This window comes from Cnephaeus nilssonii (assembly GCF_951640355.1).
Source record: "Cnephaeus nilssonii genome assembly, chromosome: 2".
Taxonomy (NCBI): Eukaryota; Metazoa; Chordata; class Mammalia; order Chiroptera; family Vespertilionidae; genus Cnephaeus; species Cnephaeus nilssonii.
Genome location: NC_137073.1, coordinates 24,602,470 through 24,628,608, shown reverse-complemented (window position 1 = coordinate 24,628,608; position 26,139 = coordinate 24,602,470). Strand labels below are relative to the sequence as shown.

At 39.9% G+C, this 26,139-nt stretch overlaps 1 protein-coding gene across 1 annotated transcript in view; it reads right to left on the bottom strand.

The window, feature by feature from the left end:
- ERCC4 (ERCC excision repair 4, endonuclease catalytic subunit) overlaps positions 1–24,951 on the bottom strand; it is a 30,469-nt gene extending 5,518 nt beyond the window's left edge. The window contains exons 1-10 of the mRNA XM_079794298.1: positions 24,634–24,951; positions 23,193–23,373; positions 19,777–19,972; positions 18,220–18,427; positions 15,819–15,999; positions 14,698–14,826; positions 13,212–13,322; positions 10,656–11,253; positions 8,808–8,900; positions 1,257–1,369 (exon numbers count right to left, since the gene is read on the bottom strand). Of these exons, the coding sequence (XP_079650424.1) occupies positions 1,257–1,369; positions 8,808–8,900; positions 10,656–11,253; positions 13,212–13,322; positions 14,698–14,826; positions 15,819–15,999; positions 18,220–18,427; positions 19,777–19,972; positions 23,193–23,373; positions 24,634–24,840 (2,017 nt within the window). The 5' untranslated portion in view covers positions 24,841–24,951. The remainder of the gene's footprint in view (positions 1–1,256; positions 1,370–8,807; positions 8,901–10,655; positions 11,254–13,211; positions 13,323–14,697; positions 14,827–15,818; positions 16,000–18,219; positions 18,428–19,776; positions 19,973–23,192; positions 23,374–24,633) is intronic.
- Positions 24,952–26,139: the final 1,188 nt, after the last annotated feature.

The window sequence follows — 26,139 nt, the reverse complement described above, 5'->3', positions numbered from 1 at the left end:
AATTAATGTGTGTTGTTTCAAGCCACTAAGTTTGTTTTAATTTGTTACAGCGGCCATAGGCAACTAACACAGGGCTCAGAGGACTGAACTCAAAAGGACAGATTTCTGTGAGTAGCTTTCTGAGTGGCACCTCCACGCTCAAATCTATTTTCCTTCATACTGCCTTACATTCTAAAGTTCTGCATGAAATGCCACCAATCTGTTCAAGTTAATAAGAATCTTCTTCCCAAAGAAAGACCTAGATGCTCTGAGGCACTATTTCCCAAAGGATGATCCAAGGACCACGTCCATCAAAGCCCCTGAGACGCTTTCAGATCTACTGAATTGGAATGCCTATGAACTGAGGCCTGTAAGTCCACAGTTTTAACAAGCATCTGAGGTTATTTTTTAATAATCCTCACCCAAGGATATGTTTTTATTGATTACAGAGAGAGGAAGGTAGAGAGACAGAAAAGAGAGACAGAGAGAGAGAGGGAGAGAGAAATTACCGATGTGAGAGAGAAACATTGATCAGCTGCTTCCTGTACACACCCCGACCAGGAATCAAACCTGCAACCTTTTGGTGTATGGGATGACACTCCACCCAACAGAGCCACCTGGCCAGGGCTGAGGTTATTCTTAATTACACTAAATTATGAGACCTACTGCTCTAACTGTGCTTGACCCCACCAAAGATTAAATCAACTCAATCATATTGCTTTTCTCTGTCACTTGGCTGATCTCAGCTGCTGCCATGGGGAAATGGGATGTGGGGAATTATTCCTGGATCAGGGTGTGCTTGGAATTCAGCAGGTCTTGGTGGTCTGCTGCAGTTTGGATACTACACAGCAATGAGAATACACACACCTGGGATCTGGAGAAGCAATAAACAAATCCAGAAAGACAAGTGGGAATGTACCTAAACAACTCCTACCTATTTATCTCTGCTTAAACTGGCTCCTTCCAGTTAAGATAAGAACCTAATAACCATTTACAAAAATTTCTTTGCGAAAGTACATTCAGTCTCAACCAACCACATTTAAAAGCAGTGCTGGAACATAACTAATTTCCAAGCTGGGGTGCATCAACTACACCCCCCTTATTTTACAGAGGAGGAGCCTTAGATTCAGGAAGGACACAGGGTTAATAAATGGCAGAGTGGAGACTAGGGTTTGGGAGCAGACATCCATTTTTAAGTGTTGAGAAAACCAAGTCTCGGCATAGAAACTCTGGAACCTCACAGCCTCCTGTAGAGGCAACGGGAGGGCAGGACTCACCTGCTTTCCGAGTGTCGGCGGGATCCCCTGCAGACCCGGAGCCTCTTACCAGGTCTAGGTTTGTTTCACTTCTGCCTTCCCTTTCTTCTGGGACAACCATGCTAGCCTTTTCCCTGCGAGAGAAAAACACTTTAAACATTTTAGAATTAATTTACAAATTCCAGACTTTAATCTTTTGTAAATCACAATATCGAAAATGACCAACATGACTGTAGTGGTAAAAAAGAATACAAGAAATACTTTAGAAGTCAATATGCCAGACAAGTGATGGGCAAGAAAAGGATTTTTTGGTTGGGTACTACTTCTGATTTTCCAGAGTTAAAAAAGCTGCTGTTTATTTTCTATTATATATGTTCTTTAACCACTTTCAAACATGAAATAAGTATGTTAAAAACACTGCAGATAAATTATTGAAACTTTTAATAAAAAACATGCTAATGTTATTGAGCATTAAAAATAATTTAAATAATTTGTATACAACTAGAGGCCCAGTGCATGACATTTGTGCACTGGAGGGGGGGAGGGGGTCCCTGAGCTCGGCCTGAACCCTCTCGCAGTCTGGGACCCCTTGGGGATGTCCACCGCTGGCTTACAGTCAGACATCCCCCCAGGGTCCTCAGCACTGCCGTGGAGGCAGGAGAGGCTCCCGCCACTGCCACTGTGCTCTCCAACCAAGAGCCCGGCTTCTGTGGGAGCACACTGACCACCGGGGGCAGCTCCTGCATTGAGCGTCTGCCCTATGGTGGTCAGTGTGCGTCATAGTGACCGGTCATTCCACCGTTCGGTCGATTTGCATATTAGGGTTTTATTATATAGGATACGTTCAGAGTAATCATAAATAGGGATGGCTAAAAATCAATGATTTTAGAAAATGAAAACATACATGATAGAACTCTGATTTTTAAAAAACTCCATTAAACACTCTCTATTTTAAAGGAAAAATCAGGGTTGATTCAAGAAAGCAAATTTCCAACTGAGATTTAAACAAAAAAATCAGCATCTCAGCACTGATTCACTCACTGGTCAATTTATTTAAAAATATTGATGAGTGTGCCTATGTGCTGTGCTAGGTACTCTAGATGCAAATATAATTACACGATAATTCTTGTCTTCAAGGTAGCTCAGTACCTTATACTGCGTAGATCAACAGAACTGCACATTCATAACAAAGGTTTGTAATCAGGAACTACAATCATGACAAGATCATCATTAACCAAAGAAAAAGTACGTTATATTCTTTTCTTTTTTTTTTTTCTATTTCAGAGAGGAAGGGAGAGGGAGAGAGGGATAGAAACATCTATGATGAGAGAGAATCATTGATCGGCTGCCTCCTGCACACCCCCTACTGGGGATTGAGCCCACAACCCGGGCATGTGTCCTTGACTGGAATTGAACCCAGGACCCCTCAGTTGGGAGGCTGAAGCTCTATCCACTGAGCCAAACTGGCTAGGGCCTTGAAACAGCAAGTACTGTGTATCCAATTAGTACAAGGTATGGCAGACAAGAAGAATAGGGCTCTTCTCTTCCCTTGTAGGGCTTGCAACTGAATTGAGGAAACAAAGCAACCATGAGAGATGGGGGGGACATGGAACAAACTGCACTAAAAGAGACTAGGGTAAGGTGAAACAGAAGAGGAATCTTCAATATTAACTAATAATTTCAACAAGGGTTACACAGCAAAGACTTTGCAATGGAAGGAAATGAAATCACATGGACCAATTCTCCAACTACTCTGGATGACAAAGGAAATTTTAGAGCAGGGTACCACTAAATGATACCACTAAAGAATAGGTATTATAATTTTAATTTCCATACTATTTGAAACGATATACAAATGCACAGTTATAACCAGTACACCATTTTAGACGCAAAGTGTTAGACAGTAGTTCCGGTTCAATTTTCCCTCCTTACCCTCAATACCAGTGCCAAGTGTTGCGTGCTGGAAAATTCTTTGCAATGACAATGGCTCTGGCAGCCGCTCATTACTATTCCATTGTATCTACTAGACTCTAGTTGAGGACAAAGGACCAATCATTCAAAAAAAATTATTGCTCTTAAATTTCTTTTTCTTTCACATTTGGGTTAACATTGAGGATTTTCTCTATTTCTATTCTTTACACTGGCTAAGCTGCATATCACACATGGGAGCACTCCCATCTCCTGATTGATTTGTAATCTGTGAGTGGCGGGACAGCATGGTGCAGTGCAGACTCTGGAGAATCCTTATTTCCTGGATTTGAAATCACTTACTGGCTGTGTGATCTTAGGCAAGTCATTTAATGGCTCAGTGCTTCGGTTTCATCTGTAAAATGGGGATAATAAAACCTATCTCAAAAAACAGTTATAAGGATTACACATTTTATGTAAGGCACTCAGAACAGTGCCTGGCACATAATCCTATATAATAAAAGAATAATATGCAAATCAACTGAATGGCAAAATGACTGGTTGATATAATGCGCACTGACCACCAGGGGTCAGATGCTGAAAGCAGGAGCTGCCCGCTGTGGTCAGTGCACTCCCATAGGGGGAGCGCCCCTCAGCCAGAAGCTGGGCCTAAGCCGTCAGTTGGACATCCCCTGAGGGCTCCCGGACTGCGAGAGGGTGCAGGCCAGGCTGAGGGACTCCCCCTGAGTGCACGAATTTCGTGGACCAGGCCTCTAGTTAGTACTATAAAAAAGGCTAGCTGTTATTATAAGTGCACTTTTCTTTGTTTAATCTGTTTTTATTGATTTTAGAGAGTGAGGAAGGAAGAGGGAGAGAAAAGTCGATGAAAGAGAAACAGCAATGGGCTGCCTCCTGCACAACCCGAGCATGTGCCCTAACAGGGAATCGAACCAGCAACCTTTTAGTGCACAGGACAATGCCCAATCAACTGAGTCATACTGGCCAGACCTAAGTGTACTTTTCTTATAATGTGGTAACCTCATCCCCTAATTATCTATGATTGTGCTAAAACACTGACGATTACTTTTAAGTGATTCCTCAACTGTTTCAATTAATCTATACTAATAAAAGGGTAATATGCAAATTGGTCAGGACGCCCTCACACTAACGACCGAACAGCAGGCTGCATAGGGTGACAAGGCCAGCAGGGGAGTTAGTGAGGGACGACCAAACGACTAAACAGCAGGCTGCGTGGGGCAACCAGGCTGGCGAGGGGACAATGAGGGGCGACCAGGCCTACAGGGGGGGCAGTTGGGGGTGACCAGGCTGGCAGGGGGGGCAGTTGGGGGTGACCAGGTCAGGGAGTGGGGGAGGGGAGAGGGGAAGTTGGAGGTAACCAGGCCAGCAGGGGGGGCAGTTAGGGGCAATCAGGCAGGCAGGCAGGTGAGCAGTTAGGAGCCAGCGGTCCTGAATTGTGAGAGGGATGTCTGACTGCCGGTTTAGGCCCAATCCTAGATTGGGCCTAAACCGGCAGTCAGACATCTCCCGAGGGGTCCCGGCTGGGCTGAGGGGACACACACACCCCCCGTGCATGAATTTCGTGCACCGGGCCTCTAGTATTGTTAAATAAAAGAGCTAGTTTACCATTAAATGTTATAACATAACTGCAAACTGGATTTGAGAAAAAATATACTCCTGAAACCACAGCTGTGAAGAAAATATTGTCTTCTCAAATTAATTTAACAGAAATTTGCCATAATTATATCCAGTCCCTTGCTTTCAGCATTTACATAATTATTCAAGTTACTCTCTGTGACAGACACAAAATAATTTAAAAATTCAGATTCCTACTTCCATTTAATCTAAAATACTGAAGTTTCTTACTTTCCCTTCAACATCTTCAATGATGCGTGAATTGCTTGTACATGACAATAGAGGGAGGAGACACTTAACTGAAGTCTCTCCCAATGGGCCTTTACTCAAGCCCTCATGCTAACCCATTTTGTGATTGTATTTTCTAGTTGTAACATTTCAGATAATCTTACCCCTTCCTTTGAAAAGCAGTGACCTTTCCAAAACTATGTGTACTCAGAATGTTATTACTAATTTTCCTATCCAGGGAGCATTTTATTATAAACACTTAGAAGTGCAATCTTTTTTTCTCTTTACTCATCTGTAATCTACTGATCTTCAGTCCCATCAAACAATCTTTTCATCACCAGCCCAATTGCTTGATTCATTCTTCTTTGGTTATTTTAAATAGTTGTACTGCTTTTATTCTTATATCACCCATGAAGGAGGTCCTGGCAAAAGCACATTATCTGACTCCGACATTAAATTTTTCTCCAAGTACAGGTTTAGTGCAAGTGCTCTTTCAGCAATGCACCTTACATATATTTTTGCTTTTCAAAACAAACACTTCTCAAATTCCCCAGGTTTTCTGGGAAAGTAAATATTTTAAGATTCTAAATAGTATAACTCTCTGATTGCTATTTAATATGGGAAGATCTAACTAATAATAAGCAGACAATTACCATTGAGAGAGTTTAGAAAATTATGCCAGACCTTAGATAAAATTACTAATACATTACCATCTGCTATGGAGACTACTGTATAGATGGAAATGTCGGAGACAGTCCACATTCCGGGTTCTGCTGAGTAAGATTGCCAGTAAGTGCCCGGTTTATCCACACCTCATCACTGAGCCCTCTGATCTACAGAATTACTTACATAAACCAGGAATGACCTGGGGTCCCCAATACCGTGCTACAATCTGCTAAAGTACTCTTCTCCCTGATGTACCAGAGAAGAGGCAGCCTCATGAAGGAAGCCTGGAGCATTTTTTAAAAACTCACCTTCTCAGTACCTTCCTCCCCACATCCGACCAGGCTCCTCAGGCTACAGCACTGTGCACGAAAAGTGTTAACTCAGCAGGCTTGGGCTGCTCAAACCCTGCACATTCCTCAGAAAGGCCTGTCTCCTGGGGACTGGCCCGTGGCCAGCTTCTGGGAGAGGAGCTCTGAGCCCCTGGAGTATTCTGCCTGGTGTTGGTATGCCTGAGGCCTGGGGCCACACAGCACCAGTTGGATCAGATGCTTTATGCTAAAATGTGTTTTTGCTCCAGCGGGGGTAGAGTCTGTCAGGTTGGTACTCTGTGTCTGTGTGACAGACCCTCAATAAAGATGCTCAGGTGGGGCCCCTGTTGACAACACTGCGTGTACTGTCATGCACTGCTGCTGGGAGAATTAAGCTCAGCTGTGTGACTCCACTGGGAGAGGACACTCAGGAGCCTATGCCTGGATCTTCCCGGGCTTTCTCCCAGGTGCTCTTTCCCTTGGCTGATTTTAATCGGTATCCTGTTGTAATAAACCGTAATTGTGAGATACCAGCCTTTGCTGATTCCCGTGGGTCCTTCTAGTGAATCACCAAGCTTAGGGTAGTCTTGGGGATCCTCAACATGAACACCAATGTGAGTAACCTAATCTGAATATTTTAGCTTTATGTGCTCATTTGTAACTTGGTGGCACTTACTTTAATCACAGAAGCCTTAGGCAAAGGATGTTGTAAAAAGAGTGAAGGAATGTTTAGAAGCCCACATCCAGTATCACCAATTCTCTGATTCCATCTCCAAAATCTCTTAAATCTGTTCCTCTCTCTTCATCAACTGGATCTTGGCTACCACTTTATCAGACAATTGCAATAGCTTTCTGACCACTTTCCCTGCTCCATCCATTCCTCAGTTTGATGCCAGAGAGAGCCTTTAAAAGCATGCTTAGAACTCTTCAATGGTGTCTTATTGCCTTCAGAGTCAAGTCTTAAATCCTTTAACAGCCTTCTTGCACCTCTGAACCTTCATACACACCCTCAGTCAACACAACCCCCTTGTTCACCTCATCTACCTCGCAACTAGCACACATTCATGTATCAGCTTAAATATCACTTCTGCAGTGAAGATGTCCCTAGTCCCCACACTGGGTTAGATCTCTTTGACACACTCTCTTATTACACCCATCTCTTTTACCTTCACAGCCAGCAGCACTCTGTACGTGTCAACTTATTATAATATTCATTGAATGCTTAATTATTTAATGTTTGTCTTTCCCACTAGAGGACAAGTTCTTGGAGGCATTTTCTGCACCACTGCTGAAACTTAAGCACTTTAATGTAAGCACAGGGCTTGGCACGTAATAGATGCTCAATAAATATCTGTTGACTGAATCTGAGGAAAGTAAAGCTATAGAAGACACAGAGAGGCACCAAAAACTTTTTCAAAAAACATACACCCGCCCCCCCCCCCCGCCAACACATATCATATAAACCAGGCGTCCTCAAACTACGGCCCGCGGGCCACATGCGGGTGTTTTTGCCATTTTGTTTTTTTACTTCAAAATAAGATATGTGCAGTGTGCATAGGAATTTGTTCATAGTTTTTTTTAAACTATAATCCGGCCCTTCAACCGTCTGAGGGACAGTGAACTGGCCCCCTGTTTAAAAAGTTTGAGGACCCCTGATATAAACCATTCCACAGAACATGTTAATAGAAAATATATTTCCATAGGCTGAAAGGACTAATAATTGTATGACTAGAAGCTGGAAGACTCCACGAATAAGGCACGTCACAATAGCAGAGGAGGGGAAAGATATATCCATGTAGTATGCTGAGCCCCTCTATAAGGACCCAACGGCACTGATTCACTCAACGCCTCTGGACAAACTGGGAATGTGATTATTTTATGCATATACTGAGAGTCCACAGCCAGTGTTGAAGGATGGTTGTCGACTCTGAAATTTTGTCTAGGGCTCTGGCAGGCTAGCTACCACTAAAAATGGTCTCTGCCTTCTCATTGCCATTGATACACTGCCAATGTCTGAGGCCTGGAAGATGGGTATGGCCCAGTTATTCTCAGCTCAGGTCATAGTCTCTTCTGGTCTAACCTTTTCTCTGCCTCAGCTCCAGGATGCCCTGGCTGCTGAGGCCTCTCAGGGATCATCTGATCCATTTCCCTCACCAATCAGTGATCTCCTTGACAATGTCCCTGGTGGGAGATTCTCAGATTTCTCAAACGCTACCAGGGGTGAGAGGTAGCCATCCAGTTTGTGAATATCTCACTTAGAAACATTTTCCTTATATTAAATTAAGAAGCCTTTTCTATTTAGATGTAGAACATTAAAGGACACTCATTTCCAAAAGCATACACTTAGGTTCAGATAAAGATCACACCTTTTCAAAAATATTTTCACAGAGCGATCTGATCTAAACTGACCTGGATGTAAAAGTGTTTCCCAGTAAACAGTCAAGCAGTCACGCACCACAGACAATGCAAATTGTACAGGGATTTAAAAAAATAATTCAAAGGAATGGGAGAGATCTCGTGCATGGGGGAGAGGAAGAGAGAGTTTTAAGAACATTTATCTTTGAAAAGTAGTGTTTTAGTTATATTTCTGGTGTTTTAGGTTATATTTCTTTACAGGCAGAAAGGTAGTTTTCCTCACATTTCTAATATCCTATTAAAGCACTGAAAAGCAATTAGAGATGGATTTACCTTAGATGTGATCCTCCCCAACCTCTTCTCCTGTCCATCCTCCCAGAGGGCTCTTAGACATTGCCCCACCCAGAGCAGCCTTTCCAATAGAGTTTGTGCTTTCATACTGTCCATGCATTACCTGATGAGTTTTTCAAAAGCTTCCTTTTCTTTCCGCAGAGCAGTGAGATAGCGTTGTTCCTCGGTCGAACCTCCGTATATGAGAAAGTAAACCCTGCAAGTTAGGACAGAACTCTTTTAGATTGCAAAGATGTAACTTGTAATCCCTGAAAGGAAGCGCATAGCATTTGAAATCAGCAACCTGAAGTGCTCAAATAATAAATATTTGACTAAGGATAAAAGTTCCATTAATCATACTCAAATTCATCTGCCTGAACCCCACCTGTTACAGGTTTCACTGCCACGTGGGTCATTTTCTTTTGCCAAAGGAAGAACGGAGTTTAGGTAAACAGTGAAAGAGAACGAGAGGGATAGAATAATTCTTTCCTTATAGCTACAAACAAACCAGAAAACACAAAATCTCAGTGGCTTCTCTATTTTCAATGTTTCTTTGCATCTCTGCCAAACAAGCATTTAAAACGTTGGACAGTAGTTATGAAAAGCAGCTTATGAAAGTTGTTAGTGAAAAATAAACAAATGAAATCTATATGAACTTTATCTTCACAAGTAATTTCTCAGTTCTTTTTTCTTCATGTCTTAACAGCACCGAGTCATCGCACATTTTACATAAGCACACAGACACTGAAGACATATGGATTACATCAGGCTCCTCAAGAAATAACTCGATATATGCTTTTCTTTTAGAAAAGGTCTGCTTTTCTATCTTGCTTATTGCTATGAAGATGAATTAAGCACCTTTTCTGTCCCTTTCCTGCACCTTCTATCAGAGATATTTCCCTTTTTCAGCCCTCGGTTTTTCTTTTAGACTCATCTTCCTAGATTCTTTAAAGTGTGAACAGGGAAGAGACCACTGGACAGTGAGTCCAGAGACCTTAGCTCTTCCATGAATGTGCCACGTGGCCGAGGGAAGTGGTTCACCATCTGCGGGCTTCAATGTCCAACTGGCAGAGTGAGCAGTTGAATTCCCAGGTTCCTTCTGATTCTGACATCTTGTTTGCAAATATCATACTATTTTATTCTCAGGCAACAAAGAACAGACAAGCTATCTACAAAGTTGATCAATAGCAAAGTATGAAAAATTTACCAGCCTATAATTATTTTACCAGTTTCATCTAATCTCTTCATTCTGCATTATTTCTGATCCACTTCCTCCATTCATCTCTACTCTGAAAGGCTGCATTCGTTAAACTGCTAGAAAAAATTTCTTTGGCTCTGTTTTTGGTTCAGACTGTGTTCAGGATATTAATTTTGTTGTTTATTTCCCCTCAGATAACTGGAGAGCCAGAACACTATATTCTTTGGGAGGCATCATTTTCTCATCTGATATTTCTGTAGATTGTTCACCTGATATTTCTTGAAACTCAAGAAAACTTGGCACAATAATTCCTCAAATACTTTAGTTTTATGTGAATGTAACTCAGAGTCACTTCTTAAAATTTATAAGAAAGACATTTTAGAAGATTGAAATTATTTAGCCGAGTCATAATGATGCTAATTTTGGGGAGAAGTTAGGATATAAATTTCCTAGACTTGTTTAGATAGAGCACCCCATGAGGTACAAATCAGTGCATAAAGAATATGGAACATAACAACAGAGCAGCAAGTAATGAGATCACGTGCAATCCTCTGGACTCACTGTTATGCTACATTGGATATCCTTCCTATGTAAACTCCCAGATTCATCCGAAAGCAAAATAAGGTTTCATAAATGTAACCAACACATAACAGCAGAATGTGAAAGATAAGAAAACCCACATGCAACAGGTATAGTTGCGGTGCTAAATCCTAAAGAACTGTGAATTTGAAGCCTTAAAGATGCAGTTCACACTCCACACTCTTTGTAACTTGCCTGAGAGGTTTCCCCGGCCTACTTGCCCTGTAAATTTCGAGCTGACGCACGAATGTTAGCTCTGCGTCATACAGAACCACGTATCTTGGCTCTACTTCGTGGAGTACCCTCGTCAGAGCGTAGGGGTCGCTACAACCCAGAAGTGGGTGGATGATGGTGAGGGGGTCTTTCAGAATTCCATAAGCGGCATCCGATGACAAGTTTAAATCAAACTCCTCGTGCTTGATTTCTTCTAAGCAGCTCTCTGGGCTGCTGCATAAGTCTCTAGGGTATCCTTCTTTGCTATCCCCTTCCTCTTCAAGTTCTTCAGGTTTCTCCATCATCTGAGTTAACGTTAACTTTCGTTTTTTCTTTTTGAGAGCCCTTTCTTTGGTAGGAGCTCTTTCTTTGTTTTGGGGGTCTTTGGGTCTTTTGTTAGATTTCACAGTTCTCTTTGCACCATCCTCCTTTCTGAAAGTCACCCACACTTCTTCAGCTTTGCTATCCTTCTCAAAGGCTTTCCTGTAGAGTCTCAGCAAGAAGGCCTCTGCTCCCATAGTGATATACTCTCTTAGCTGGGAACACGTTCGGTCATCACTTGCACAAATTAGTACTTGACCTAAAATTAGAAAACAATATTATGTCACTATTCCCCATGGGCCCCCTCACCCCTTTCCTCACAAGGAAGACACATTTTTATCTCTTGGTGCTAAATTTGTTTAAAAGGGGTCTTAGATGCAGGATCATGTAAAACTTTAAGTAAAGTTGAAGCCAGAAATATTTAATCTTATGAAAGTATAGCCATTGTATAATGGAGGCTTTTAAAAAGTTCTTTTTAATTAATAATTCCCAGAGAATCTTATACACCAAAATAAATTCCAAGTGGATTACAGAGTCAAATGTTAAAGATTAAATTATAAAAAAAAAAAAAAAGGTGACTCTTTTTAATCTGTCTGGCTACAGATGATTTTCTAGACTTAAAAGCAACAGAAAAAAATCTCAGGAAGATCGGTATCTATAAGTTAAGACTGACTCTATAAGAATAAAACACTGTGCATTAAAAAACAAAAGACAAAAAAAGAACGTTATGCAACAATGATAAATGTTAATATCTTTACTGTGTAAAAAGATGATATAAAGTAAGGACATAGCCTAAGTTGGCAAAGAAAACTAAGACAGAAGAGGAAATGCAATTGAGAAAATACTGAGCCTATCAAACATCAAAACTTAAAACAAGATAATATTTTTCTCCAACCAAATTGACAAATTATACATATACTAGAGCAGGCATCCTCAAACTACGGCCCACAGGCCACATGCGGGTGTTTTTGCCGTTTTGTTTTTTTACTTCAAAATAAGATATGTGCAGTGTGCATAGGAATTTGTTCATAGTTTTTTTTAAACTATAGTCTGGCCCTCCAACGGTCTGAGGGACAGTGAACTGGCCCCCTGTTTAAAAAGTTGGAGGACCCCTGTACTAGAGGCTCGATGCATGACATTTGTGTAGTGGGGGTGGGGGTGGGGGGGGGTGGCCTTCCTCAGCTTGGCCTGTGCCCTCTGGCTGGCGAGCTTGGCTTCTGGTTGAGCAACACTCCCCCTGTGGGAGCGCACTGACCACCAGGGGGCAGCTCCTGCGTTAAGCGACACTCCCCCTGGTGGCCAGTGCGCATCATAGTGACTGGTTGTTCTGCCATTGGGTCAATTTGCATATTAGCCTTTTATTATATAGGATGTGCACATATATACACAAATAGACAGACTCTCTAGTCATTGTTACCTAAGTGAAAAAGAAATAAACTCTTATACTGCTAGAAGAAACAGAAGTTGATAAAAACTTTTTGTAAATCAATGTGGTAATATGTCTCAAGAACTTTAAAAATGTTAGTATCATTTGACTCATCAATTCTATATCCAGAAATTTCATCTACATATGACTTTATCAAAGTGAAATAGAAGATACAGGAAAAGAAGGCTGGAAGGAATTTCGTACACCGGGCCTCTAGTTTACTAATAAAAGGATTGTGTGCTTGCCTTTATTGCTTTGCAGGATTTCAAAGACTCAATTAGTTTAAAAATCTAGTTTTCTTTTACCTTCTGTTCGGCTTTATTTTTTTAATTTAGCTCAAGCTTAGTCTATGTTAATCTAGTATACTCATGTTTGAAGAAAGCAGCCCTGAAAGTTAGAATTTTTGTAAGGCTAAGTCAATGTCACTCCATATAATAGTCTAGGCTTCCCTGAAAAGATACTTGCTGAGAAAATAAAACGTAAGACCCTTTTAGCTTCCTCCTTGTGGATTCCAGATTTCAAGCCTGGTAAATATATATGTGGAGATTAGCTGTGTCTTTAAATAGAATTCCTGAGAACCCAACCAGTAAAAGAACCTGCTTTCATGAATACACAGTGATTTAACCTGGAGAAAGTCATAGAGATAGGGGGTTGCTGCTAGATTTCTGTGTTCATTTGGCATTTATTCTTCTACATTTTATAAACACAGTAGTAAGCTATTTTTAAAGAGCTAATAAAAAGACTCATTGGTTTGATTTTTGAAAGCAGATGTCAGAATCTCCTTTTCCTACCTGGACCACCAAGGGCTTCACTCTCGGAATTTTCTGCCTCAATTTCTTTCAGTACTTCAGTCAGCGCTTCCCACTTTGGGTTGCTTTCTAGGACCAGTTCCTTTTTTGTTTCTGTATAGAAATAAAAGATAATATCATTCTATGTGCCAATTTTTACTCACAAAGTGTTCCGAAGATTTTCAAATCAATAGATAATACAAGCATTACTCCATAAGCCCATTCCTTTGAGCTTCCTCCATAATGCCAGGGAGAATCTGTTTCCTTGAAAAAAGTCTCTTTGTGGTTTAAATCAAAGGCACTTCAAACCAACATTAATTCAAGTTTTATAATGCCTTGCTAGAAAGTGATATTCATGGTCACTAATAAGAGATAAGTCTGTGTTAGTTGTCAATTGTGATGCTATATATGACCTGCTATACAGAACAATCAGTAGAAAGTAACAGTATTCCCTGTTTCTAAAATCCCCATGATTTTCACAGTCCTGAACATAAAATAGAAGTAGACAACAGTCAAACTTTTATTTCACAACACTAATACGTTTAAGTTTTAAGATAGATCTTTGTACTAGAAAGTAAGCATTAACCTTATCCCATGCCTTAAGAAATCAATGATTTTTGTTGTTGAGCTGTATGAGTTCTTTACATATTTTGGATATTTGCCCCTTATCAAAGATATCATTTGCAAATATCTTCTCCCATTCAGTCGGTTGCCTTTTTGTTCTGTCAATGGTTTCTTCTGTGCAGAAACTTTTTAGTTTGGTGTAGGTTGAGAGTATCATGCTCAGTAAAATAAGTCAGATGGAAAAGGACAGGAACCATATGATTTCACTCACACGTGGGATATAAAACAAAAGAACAAACAAAACAAACAAACTTACAGACACAGACAACAGTATGGTGGTTATCAGAGGGGCAAGAGGTCAAATATATGGTGATGAAAGGAGACTACGCAATGCAGTATACAGATGATGTATTATAGAATTGTACACCTGAAACTTATTGGTATTATTAACCAACATTACACCAATAAATTTAATTTTAAAAACATAATGATATTAATTACATTGGAATAAAATCTGTATTTGCCTCATTCTAGTATATTTATGTTCTCTAAAAACTAAAGGGATGTTAAAATGTTCCACTAAGACTTTAAGTGCCCCAAATAGTAATTACTCTGAAGTTAAAATAAAAATCTATACTCCTTATGCAGCAGTAAGAATACACTCGATTGATACTTGGCATTTGTTACTTTCAATTCTTTGGTAATGGATTCTAAGGATTTTCCATGGTGAATACTTTTTTCTTTTGTTTGTTTTTTTCCATGGTGAATACTTTTAACATACATTACATATAACCTACACTTAACAGACAGGTACACATTTTCACATGGCCAAAAAAGATTTAAAATTTCAGTGTAACTTGATAAGCAATTCCACACCAAATACTGAAATAAAAGACACATTTCAAGACTCAAGCCTACAAGATACCTTGCTCTTCTTTAATCTCCATTTTTTCGGACATTTTGCCTTTTTTACTCATTTTGGCATCCGGAACACGATAAACCCTTGCTCGAGCATTTACAAACATCGAGGTGCTGGAGTCAAGAAACAGCCAACCTAATATAAAGAGTTAAAAAACAAACAACAAAAAACCTTAAAATTTTGAAGAATCTCTGATGGTCCCATGATCTATATATACACCTGGCTGCCATCTTGTTCTCTGAACTACACCTTCCCTCCTCTTGTGGCCTCTGGCACGGTTTGGTTAGACCAGTGGTTTTCAAAGTGTGGCCTATAGGCTCTTGGGGGACCCCAACATATTTTCAGGGGGTCTAGCTTCATAATAATATAACTATTCTCATAATAATACTAACTCATGATTTGACTTTTTCCCACTGCATTGACATTTCCTATGATGGTGCAAAAGCGTTAGTACGTAACACTGCTGGTGCCTAAGCACCTCAAGGCAGTGGAACCAAAGTGTACCAACCATCAATGTATTCTTCATTTCAATGCATTTGCCGTTTATCACTCAAGAATGTCCCTGATGAAGCAGTAAAAATTGTGAATCGTATTAAATCTTGGCCTCAGGGGCCCATGGACCATACTTTGAGAATCACCCGCCTAGGCTACAACAGTGAGGGAAGGGTGTGACTGATAGCAGAGCAAGATAGTGCCCAGTCATATGTGCATGCTATGTTTCCTTACAAATAGCTCATCTTTGGTCTTCAGCACTCTAGCTGATGAAACCCCATACTGCCTTACTGTTTCTGCATTGAAAATGAATTTTAAATTCTTAACAACTAACCTTCCAGAATGCAAGCTATTTCTAGGTTGGGAACTGCTTGTATTATACAGATTTTTTTCTAGAAATAAAATTGCCCAGAATGGATATGAATATTTATTATTATAGAGAACAGAAGTTAAGTAGGCGGAAACATTAGCTATCAATAAAACCTATATCCTTGCGCTAGGAATGTAAAATGTAATTTGAAGCCTTAGTATATCATGTAGGTGAATATAGCACTCCCCACACCTGATTCCTCAACAAAACCCAGAACTATATTCAAATCAGCTTCTAGGAGAATATTAGTATTTTTATCTCCCACCTGAATTTTGACCAAAAGCCTTCTCTGTTGCTCTCAGGGATTCCAGAAGATTAAGAAATGTGATGCAATCATACTGAGAGAGATATTGAAGTAAAGTTCGTAATATTTTCAAATCCTGAACCAAGGATTTGGTCTTGGCTCCAAGCTGGTGCCACAAAGGATCCAGATAATGGCGGATTGTCTAAAGCAAGAATAAGATTTAGTATTGCTAAAATATGTTCAGTATAGCTATTATTAATACAGATTATACTTTCAAAATATCATCCCCTATGTACCTAAAAGATGGTTAAAATGATGTTATGTATATTTTATCACAATAAAAATATCCAAAATATTATCATCCAAGGAAGTGGATAGAAATTTCAGTTCATAAGATTCTAAAAATAATGTTTGATTTTTCAAATACAATCCAGAGTGCCTCATCAGTAGAATCTTTATAATCAGATAGAGTCAATTCATAATTGTCCATATGTACAGTTTTAGTCAGAAGAGAAAAGGCCTGATAAACATCAGATAATCAATGATTTCTTTTTAGGAAGAGTCAAAGCATGTAGCTCAGACATTCAATTTCTGCCAAGTTCAGCTGTGACATTATCCTGGATTGATAAAGTTGTGGGGTCCAGTTGGACAATGGAGCAGAGGGCACAAACCAGGGAAACTACATGGCATTAAATTAAATAATTGTATCTTAATTTGTTGGTGCAAAAGATCTTAGCTCTTTTTTTTTTTTTTTTAAGTGTGATTCATGGATGGGCAAATAGTGTTAAATTACTGACTAAACTGTTAAATTGACTAAATTGCTAAATTAACAAACTGACTAAATTTGAATATTTTTTTAAAATATATTTTTATTGATTTTGAGAAGAAGGAGAGGGAGAGAGAGATAGAAACATCAATGATGAGAGGGAATCATTGATTGGCTGCCTCCTGCTCACCCCAGACTGGGGATTGAGCCCACAATCCGGATGCCCTAACCAGGAATTGAACCGTGACCTTCTGGTTCATAGGTCAATGCTCAACCACTGAGCCACACCGGCTGGGCTTGATTATTTTTTAAGATAATAAAAAGTTGACTAAAACACACAACAACTTTATGTACTGTAAATACAGTGCAGGTATCTACACATCCACAGCTATATACATGAACACTTCCTTCACAAACTCACTCTGTAACTAAAAAGGATAATACTGGCAGCATGACATGGAAGCAGTATCACTACATGGCATCTTATCTAACAAATTTATTGTCCAAACTAGGATTCCGGTAAAAATGAAATTATACTATTAATAATTATTCTATAATAACAGGCAGATACCGGAACTGTTCTAGACAAACTGGGACATGTAGCGCCTGTCTCTTTTGTAAAATCATCTATAAGAGTTAAATTTTCTAACAAGATGCATGTAATAGCTATATTTAGTTTGGTTACTAAAAGAATACCTAAAACAATACTTTGACTATTACTAGCCAGGGGATGTTAAACAGAAATTTAGTGCAAAACATATTAGATTATGTTTTGTTTTTCTAAGGATATAGACATTCAATTAAAAGAAGGGTTTTGTGTGTGTGTGTGTGTGTGTGTGTGTGTGTGTGTGTGTGTGTATGTGGTTTCACCACACACTAAATTTTAATAAGCTTTACTTTATTAACAGAGGAAATTCATTTTATGTATCATTACTTCACAGTAAAAGATATGATTTTTTTTGAGAATCAAATAAATGAGGATTTAAATTTTCCCTTTTTTATAACTACTCTGTCTTACTTCCAGTGACAAAGAAACTGATTTAGAATTTTAAAGAAAGGAACTTAGTCTACCAAAATATGAAAAAAAAAAAAAAAAGGTGACTGGAATCCTTAAAGAGTGAGCATTTTACGAATCTACAATTCAGTCTCAGACATTTACCTATCTGTATTAATATTAACCTATGATGAAAAAATTAGAAAATTCCTTGAACTAAAGTCCTACCATTTTCTCAATTCAGAATGTAACTTTAAGACAACAAATTTCACATTCCTCAGTAATGAAAACTCATCCAAATTATTTTTACTCTAAACAAGAGATTATACATTCTGAAGCAGTCTTATGTAAAACTCTTCTACCTGTAGATATCTGAATGCTGTCATTTAAAAGCAAAAAGGTTATTTATGCTCCTCTTAATTATATTTAAAATGAGATAATCACTGCAAAATCAGAATTGTGCTTATATGCAAATCCACGTATTTTACTACAAATGATTACTTTCCAGTAAACCAAAGACGCTATCTGTACTTTAAATCAACTCCAATTTAATTATAAACAACAGCAAATTCCTATGAAGAACACTGCAAATATTAAAATAACTGGCATTCTTTAAAATTATAACAACAAACTGTGCTTAAAAAGGAAAAGAAATAGAGTACCTTGTCAAAGGGTTTTCCAATAGCATTTTCTAAAGACAAATCTTCGACTTCCAGCGACGGGTTATGACATTTTAGTTCCTTTAGACATGCATTTAAAATGTCCAGTATAGCAGTCTGTATGGCAAGCATGGCAGGTGTCATAGAAACATGAATTTCTACGACTTCAGGTTTGTGCTGCTCTAAAAACGAGTTTACCGCTACATGGAACCTAAAGGGACAAATATTTTTCAAATATTTTCTCGAGTTTCAACAGCTATGTATTTCTGGTCTCGGTTTAATTTTCTAATTTTTTTAAATGCAATTAAGAAACAAACAAAATAGAAAGCAAAATGACAGTGTTTTCAGAAATACTTTTAACCTTCATGAATGAAAATTATTCAAATAAAGCAGGGGTCAGTAAACTATGGTCTGGGCCAGTGGTCGGCAAACTCATTAGTCAACAGAGCCAAATATCAACAGTATAACGATTGAAATTTCTTTTGAGAGCCACATTTTTTAAACTTAAACTTCTTCTAATGCCACTTCTTCAAAATAGACTCGCCCAGGCCGTGGTATTTTGTGGAAGAGCCACACTCAAGGGGCCAAAGAGCCGCATGTGGCTCGAGAGCCGCAGTTTGCCGACCACGGGTCTGGGCTAACTCCTGGGCCTATTTTTAAAAAATATGTTTTCATTGATTTTTAGGGAGAGGAAAAGAGAGGGAGAGAGAAACGTTACTATGAGAGAGAAACATTGATTGGTTGCCTCCTGTATGCACTGCAACTGGGAACCGAACCCAAAACCTGGGCATGTGCCCTGATCAGGAATCGAACGGGCGACCTTTTGGTGCACTGGATGATGCTCAACCAACTGAGCCACAGCAGTCAGGACTGGGCCTATTTTTATAAATAGTCTTACTGGGACATAGCCATGCCCACGGTTCATGTATTGTCTATGGCTACTTTCATGCTCGGACAGTAGAGTTGAATAACTAACAGACCACATGGCCCACAAAACTTAAATCTTTACAAACTGGCCTCTTTCAGGAAAAGTTTGTTGATACCCAAAATAAGGTATAATCAAGAAACAAAAAAGACAACAACTACTCTTAAATACTATAAAGTGTAACCAAAATACCTATTAGTATAGGTTGCAAAATGTTTGAAAACTGTTTCTTTCCTAGAAATTTACTGAAATTCTTCAAAATCTTTGGGCATTATTTCCCTGATGGGTTATTTTCAAAGTGGAAGTGGGCCAATAAATCTGTAGTTCACCTACAGCTACTGTGTATGTGAGTCTCTAGATAGCTCTCTTGGAGTTTTATTAAGTGGATGAGAAAGGATAACATGGCTGCATTTGGATGGTTTTGATGGGCTACCAGAAAAATAACTATCAAATCTCTTTCTCCTTTTAAAAGAATCACAAATGTGGTGACCATATATTATTTATATTTGGATGCACTTGTTATGAACCTGACTAGCATTTATCAAGTCCAATTACAGTAAATTTTACACTACATTAAAGTGCAAAGTTAAATGACAGCAGAATCTCTCAGAAATTGATCACATAATGCTATTTACCTGGGCCACAGATATAGCTTCCTTACGAAAAGATTTCTCATCACTCTTTCCACATGACAAAAACCAGTATCAAAGGCAACAGCGTTGTCTGTGAAAGCTTTAATAAAGCCACGTTTGTTTTTCTGGCGAAAGAGGCGCAAGATGAATGCTTCTTGACAGGACTCGATTATTCTGTGAGCTCTATACACCAAGATGCCTGAAGGGGGAAATTATAATTTCAATTACAGAATAGACATAGTTTTTAGGCTCAGTTTCAGTCACTTATTCATCACATTTTTCTTGAGTGCCTACTTGAGCCTGGGCAAGCACTGCTCTAGGCTGGGAGTATAGCCTCAAAGAAAATACGTAGTCCTTATGTCACTTCTATTAAAAATATAAATAAGTAAAATATTCAGTAGGTTATAAGGTGATAAGAGCTGAAGAGAAAAAAATAAATCAGAGGAGGGGGAGTATGTGTGCAGGGTGTGGTTTGAAATTTTAGATAGGGTGGCCTCACTGAGGTCGTATGAGTAAAGGCCGATGAGGAGATGAGCCTTGCAGACTCTGTGGGCCAAGAGAGCTCCAGACAGAGGAAATCATACGAGCAAAGGCCCTGGGGTAGGGCGTGTCTGGCACATTGGAAGCATTTCTGAAAGCTATATGGGTTACTAATTCTCCTTTTATTGTGAATGAGATGTGGACTACACAAGATTGCTGCATTTCGGCAATATCTGCATCACCTATTAAAATAATTCAATTTTCAGAATCAAAGTATTCAATTGAGAGGTAAATTAGTCCAGTTAAAATAAACACTTTTAATGAGTATGTTTAATACATACTTTTTTTTTTTTTTTTTTGGTGTGGGTGTGGTGATAACACCTCTGAATCACAAAAACACAGACAATTATACATGTTTCCTTATTTATAAAACAAGCACTGGACCAGATGATCTTTCGTATATTATATATAGAATTTTGTTGTGGTATGATTAGTGGTAAATTAGGGACAGACATGAGATGGTAAAAGAATGCATAGACATTATTTCTGGGTCAAAAACTCAATTATTCTATGATGATTCTCAGCCTTGTAGACGTAAACCAAGCCTGTTATATATACTGTTATACATATTTGCTATAAATGCACCTGCACATTTTTGCCCCAATTGTCATCACTTCTAGTTTCTAGAAAATGATACCAATTGCAATATATGACCCCTTCTAGTAGTTCAATAAATTCAATTCAGATTCTACTATTTAATGTTTAAATTCTGGATCACGGTGGATGGAGCTAACATTTATTTGCCTAAGCAAATTGTTTTTCAAATATGGTAAAAATTAATAGTATTATTTAAGAATTTGTAAACAAAGGATTTTCAATCACTCCAGTACATGTACACAATTAATTTACTACTCAGAAAAGATTCTGTATCTAGTAGGTGGGTTTTTCCAAGTACTCTACTGGGCCACATTTGATGGCCTGGATTGAAATATTATATAAAATTAAAAATAACTTCTAAAGAAAAGGTGAACCTCAATTTAAGAAAATGTTGTGCTCTAACAGGCTGTCATTTTTTTGGAACCCAAGAGAGGAAGGAGAAAAGAACTAATATCCGAGGCCCTGGAGTTAGGCACTTTTATAGAGTTTTATTTAATTTAATCCTCACAATAATTCTATGAGGTAGGCATTATTATGAGACCAGGAAAGAGAAGGGACTTAATTAAGGTCATCCAACAAGTAATGGGAGACCAAAGATTCCAAAACCCAGTTTTTCCTACCAAGTGACACCATCTGAGAACCCCACTTTTTAAAAAAGAAATAAAAACAATACAAGCAGGTCATATTTCTGGGGCAATTCTAATCCCATAAAAGCATACTGAATTTTTTTGTGCTCCCATAACATCTTGTATCTCATCTCATACTGTACTGTAAATATTTTTTTACGTTGGTCTCCTCCACTAAATTGCCTGAGGACAGGAACATTCACAACACATAGTAATCACAGAATGCTTACTATGTGCCATGCACAATGCTAAGAATTTTACATAGGTTATCTCATTTCACCCTGACAATAATCCTAGAAGGAAGGTAGTATTACTGCCTCCAATTTACAGATGAGTTACTGGGTCATACAGAAATTAACTTTTAATTAGAAACTGTGTATAAGCTCTACTTTGGACATTTATTGGACTCAGATTGCTTAAGTAGGTTGAACTATTATTGAAAGAGCAATACTGACATCTGGTGGTGGTTTCAAGATTTTTTTTTTCCATTTTATCAACCTAAAAAATAAAGACAAATAAAACAACTTATAGGAAAGGAGCAAACAGTAAAAGACTTTATGATCTATCAAGATTTCTGGTTATAAAATGCCTATATACTTTTTAAATATTATTTATTAAGTGTTTTTTACATACCAGGCACTAATACTAAGCAATTAAGAAATGAGAAAACTGGAACTCATGAAAAAAATTAATGAAAAATTAAGTAACTTGCTTGTAAGCAGTGGCATTACCAAAGTCAGGTGATTCTGACTGCACGGTCTGTGCCACAGCTTATAACAATCAGCTCACCATGAACCATAAAATGAATTAATTCTTATGTTTATTCATTAAATATTTTTTGAGGGTCTCCTAGGTTCAGAGCAATATGATAGGCAAAGAGGGAAGTACAATTATGAATTTCCTAAGTCTCTCTGCCCTCCAAAAGTTCACTGCAGATCACAGTACACCCAACAAATTCATCATTCACCCAACAAATATGTGTTTAGTACCTGCTGTGTACCAGTTACTTGTAGCCTGGGATGAACAAGTTGTTCCTTGTGCCTACAAAGCTTGTTCTCTCATGAGCCAGACAGGCAAATAAGTAAGCAAATATTATATGGTGTTCTGAGTGCTGTGAGAAGCACAGGATAACCTGAGGTCACAGAGGTAGAGCCTCTAAATTAGTTTTGGGGAAATCAGAAAAGGTTCCTAAAAAAACAAATAATAATAATTCCTTTTCTATATTAATTCTAGCTAAGAAACCATTCTTCTCAACATAATTAAGCAACTATTTGGTCTAATTCACATCATGAGAAAAAATACTCTTTAAAGAGGAAAACCAAATATTTTAGGAAATATACAAAGAACATTTATAAACATTTCAAGTCTGATTAGGTCCTAAAAGCAAATGCCATCCAATTACCACGTTACTTACTGAATATGAGCTTAGAAAACAAGGAAAAGTCAGTCTTACATTTATTGGTTTACTTATTCAGGCCACAAATATTTACTGAGCATCTATAATGTGTCAGACATTGTGCTAATGGCTAAAAGGACAATGTTGAGAAAATACATACAATGCTACTCACAAGAAGGTTCTAGCTTAGAGTAGTTTAGCAGAGGGGCCAAACACACGAAAAAGGCAAATTTATATATGATAAGATTTCAAATTCTTACCAGTAATTAAATCTGAAGGTATTCTATCAGTCAAAAAATCAACCACAAGTATTCGACTGGTTGCAAATATCACACCTCCTTGTGTGTAAACCTCATAGCGACCATTGCTTGCGATTTCATTAGTTACGCGGCGAGGGAGGTGTTCCACTCCTTCTATCTTCAGCTGGTTGATAAAATACTCCTACACCAAAGGAAACCTGGTTAGCAGGCTGTTTAACACAAGGGGCAGTTTTTATGAGGTTGCAGGGGTTTGTCTTTTAAAAGATACGCTGCTTTCCTCAGCGATAACGAGCTTACACTAATCATGCAGATACAAACTAAGTGGCTACTTGATGTGGATCAACCAGCCAGCCTGCACTTCACTAGGGTTTTCTTGTTTTTGTTTTGTTTTGAGGCTCACACGAAGGAATCATTGCACGTGTTATTAGCATTTTAATAATGATTTTTAAAAAAAGGCTTTCAAACCCTGAGTTAAAAGACTTCTGCTACATAGGAAAAAAAAAAAATACTTCCCACCAAAGCCAGGTTTGTACCAGTGAGAAGATATCCAGGGATACCTTCCCAGGCAATGCGTGGATTATTAGTTCTGTCAAGATCCTCCCTAGAGGGAATTTTATCATCATGGCAATGGGGCCCTCGGCCCCTACACCTTCATTCAGTTCAGTACCGCCTTTCCTGGGGCCTGGGGGTGCGGCTGCGTGGTGCGAAGGCCTCTGTCAAGCACAGGCGATGCCTAGGTGGATGGCACTGGATCCCTGCCCTCAAGGAGACTGTGGTCACTCTTCCCAGCTGACGTGTTCCTCCTGCCACCTGCTCTGTCTCCGGCTCATCAGCCTTGTCAGACCAGGCCGTGTCACCTCTCAACACGCCCAGCACAGGGGTATCCCCCTCCTCAACCCCAGGTCCCCTTCCCCCATATCCTCAGCTTCCAGCTCCCTCCCGTCCCCTCTGATCCTAGGCCCGCCCCCCACAGCTCCGGTGAACCTTAGTCCCTCCTCTTCCCCACAAGCTTCTCCCAGCCTCAGCATCTTTCTGGTCCCCCCACCACCCTCCGAGACTCCTCCATCCCCCTTCCCACCCCTTTCCCCAATCCTACTCCTTTGACCCCAGCAAACCCTTTAAATAGCCAGCCCTGGGATTCCATCATTATTCCCATCCTCCTACAGACATCGCTTTTCTCTCTCAGGGGCCTCCCCTACTCCTGTCAGAGCCCCTCCATCCCTCTCACTGCCCTCGGTCAGGGACCTGCACCCCCGCATCCGCATCCGTGTCAGAGACCTGCATCTGCCTCAGGGCCCCTCATTCAACGCCTCCCCCATCCCGGCGTCGGGGGGCCTGCACCGCCCTCAGAGGCCTCGCATCCGCGCCGGGGCCTGCATCCGCTCGGGAGGCCCCCCTCGCTCTCGGGGTCCCCTCAGCCCTGCGCCGGCGGCGGCCGCACCTCCTCGGCCGGCTGCGTGTTGAGCACCAGCACCAGGCACGCCGGGTGGCAGTGCAGCCGGAGGAAGTGGTAGAGGAGCCGGTCCGCGCCGAGCCCGCGGGCGCACACTACCAGCCCGTCCGCGTCCAGTAGCTCCAGCACCAGCTGCCGCTCATATTCCAGCAGCGGCGCCATAGCCGTCGGTCGAGCCGACAGTCCCCGCTCCATGGGCGCCCTTCCGGGCCGCGGCCGAACGCGGACGAAGAGAGCCGAGCCCGAGAGGACGAGCGCTGGCCGAAGGGGAACGGAGGCCGCGACGAGAATCTTCCGAAAGCAGCCGAAGAGAGCCGAGCTCCAGAACACGAGCGCTGGAGGAAGAGGAACCGAGGCCGAGCCGTGCGTCTCCCGAAGGAAGCCGAAGGGAGCCGAGCCGAGCCGAGCCGAGCCGAGCCGAGCCGAGCCGAGCCGAGCCGAGCCGAGCCGAGCCGAGCCGAGCCGAGCCGAGCCGAGCCGAGCCGAGCCGAGCCGACAAGTGCTGGCCGAACACAGTCCTTGAGAAGCCCAGTGGAGCGAAGATTCATGGAGTCATAGGGAGGTGCTAGTAGTCCAGACAGGTGCCCCCTATAAGCCTCCACCCCCAAGCCTTCAGTCATTCCACCTCGTCTGGTACCTCGGGTTTGAAAGTTCGGCATCCTAGACCTGGACCTAGAAAACAAACTACCAAAAAGTAGGAGAGGAGAATGAAATTCAAGGAGTTTAAATCCCGGACTTTTACAATTGAAAAATTTAATTGTCAACCTTCCAAGTGTTCTTGTTCTTTAAGAATGTTTTGAGTAAGTAGAATAGCTTACTAATTTCAGGGCTCTTGTTTCTCTCGGAAGGTCTCGAATACAATAAGCTATTTAAAATAAAGTCTCAACCACGCGTTCCACAGCAGCCCTGTACCACCTTCCACTAGAGGGCCACCTTTGATAGTTTTTGTTCTATATCTAGAAATGCCTGTTAATCTAATGAAAAGAATTGTTCTATGTAGAAATCCTTTCTCCCCCAACCTTCATGATTAGAAAATAGAAAATATAAGTAAGCCAAAATAAAAATCATTTGTTATTCTATAGTCCAGAAATAACCTCTGTAACATGAAATGTATACTTTTAATATATACTGGCTGTCCCAAAATAAGTATACACACTTTAACAGCTGATAGCTCAATTTTGAAAATAAAATGTTTTTAAACAAACACTGCCTTTATAATTATTAAAATGTGTTTATACATTTTTGGGACACCCTATATACAAATATTCTCTCACCACACAAAATTCTCTTTTTGATATGGTATAAGAAGTAACCCTGATTTAAGTTTGTCACTAACATTTGACAAACCTCTGAACATGGTGTTTAATGTCCTTTCACAAAATCCTTTCATAGGAAGAGATTTTTGTAATGAGGATGCATAGTATTTATTTCCTTAATCCCTTATTAGTAAACAGTTTGTTTTTCCAACCAATGATTTTTGGCAACAATTCAATG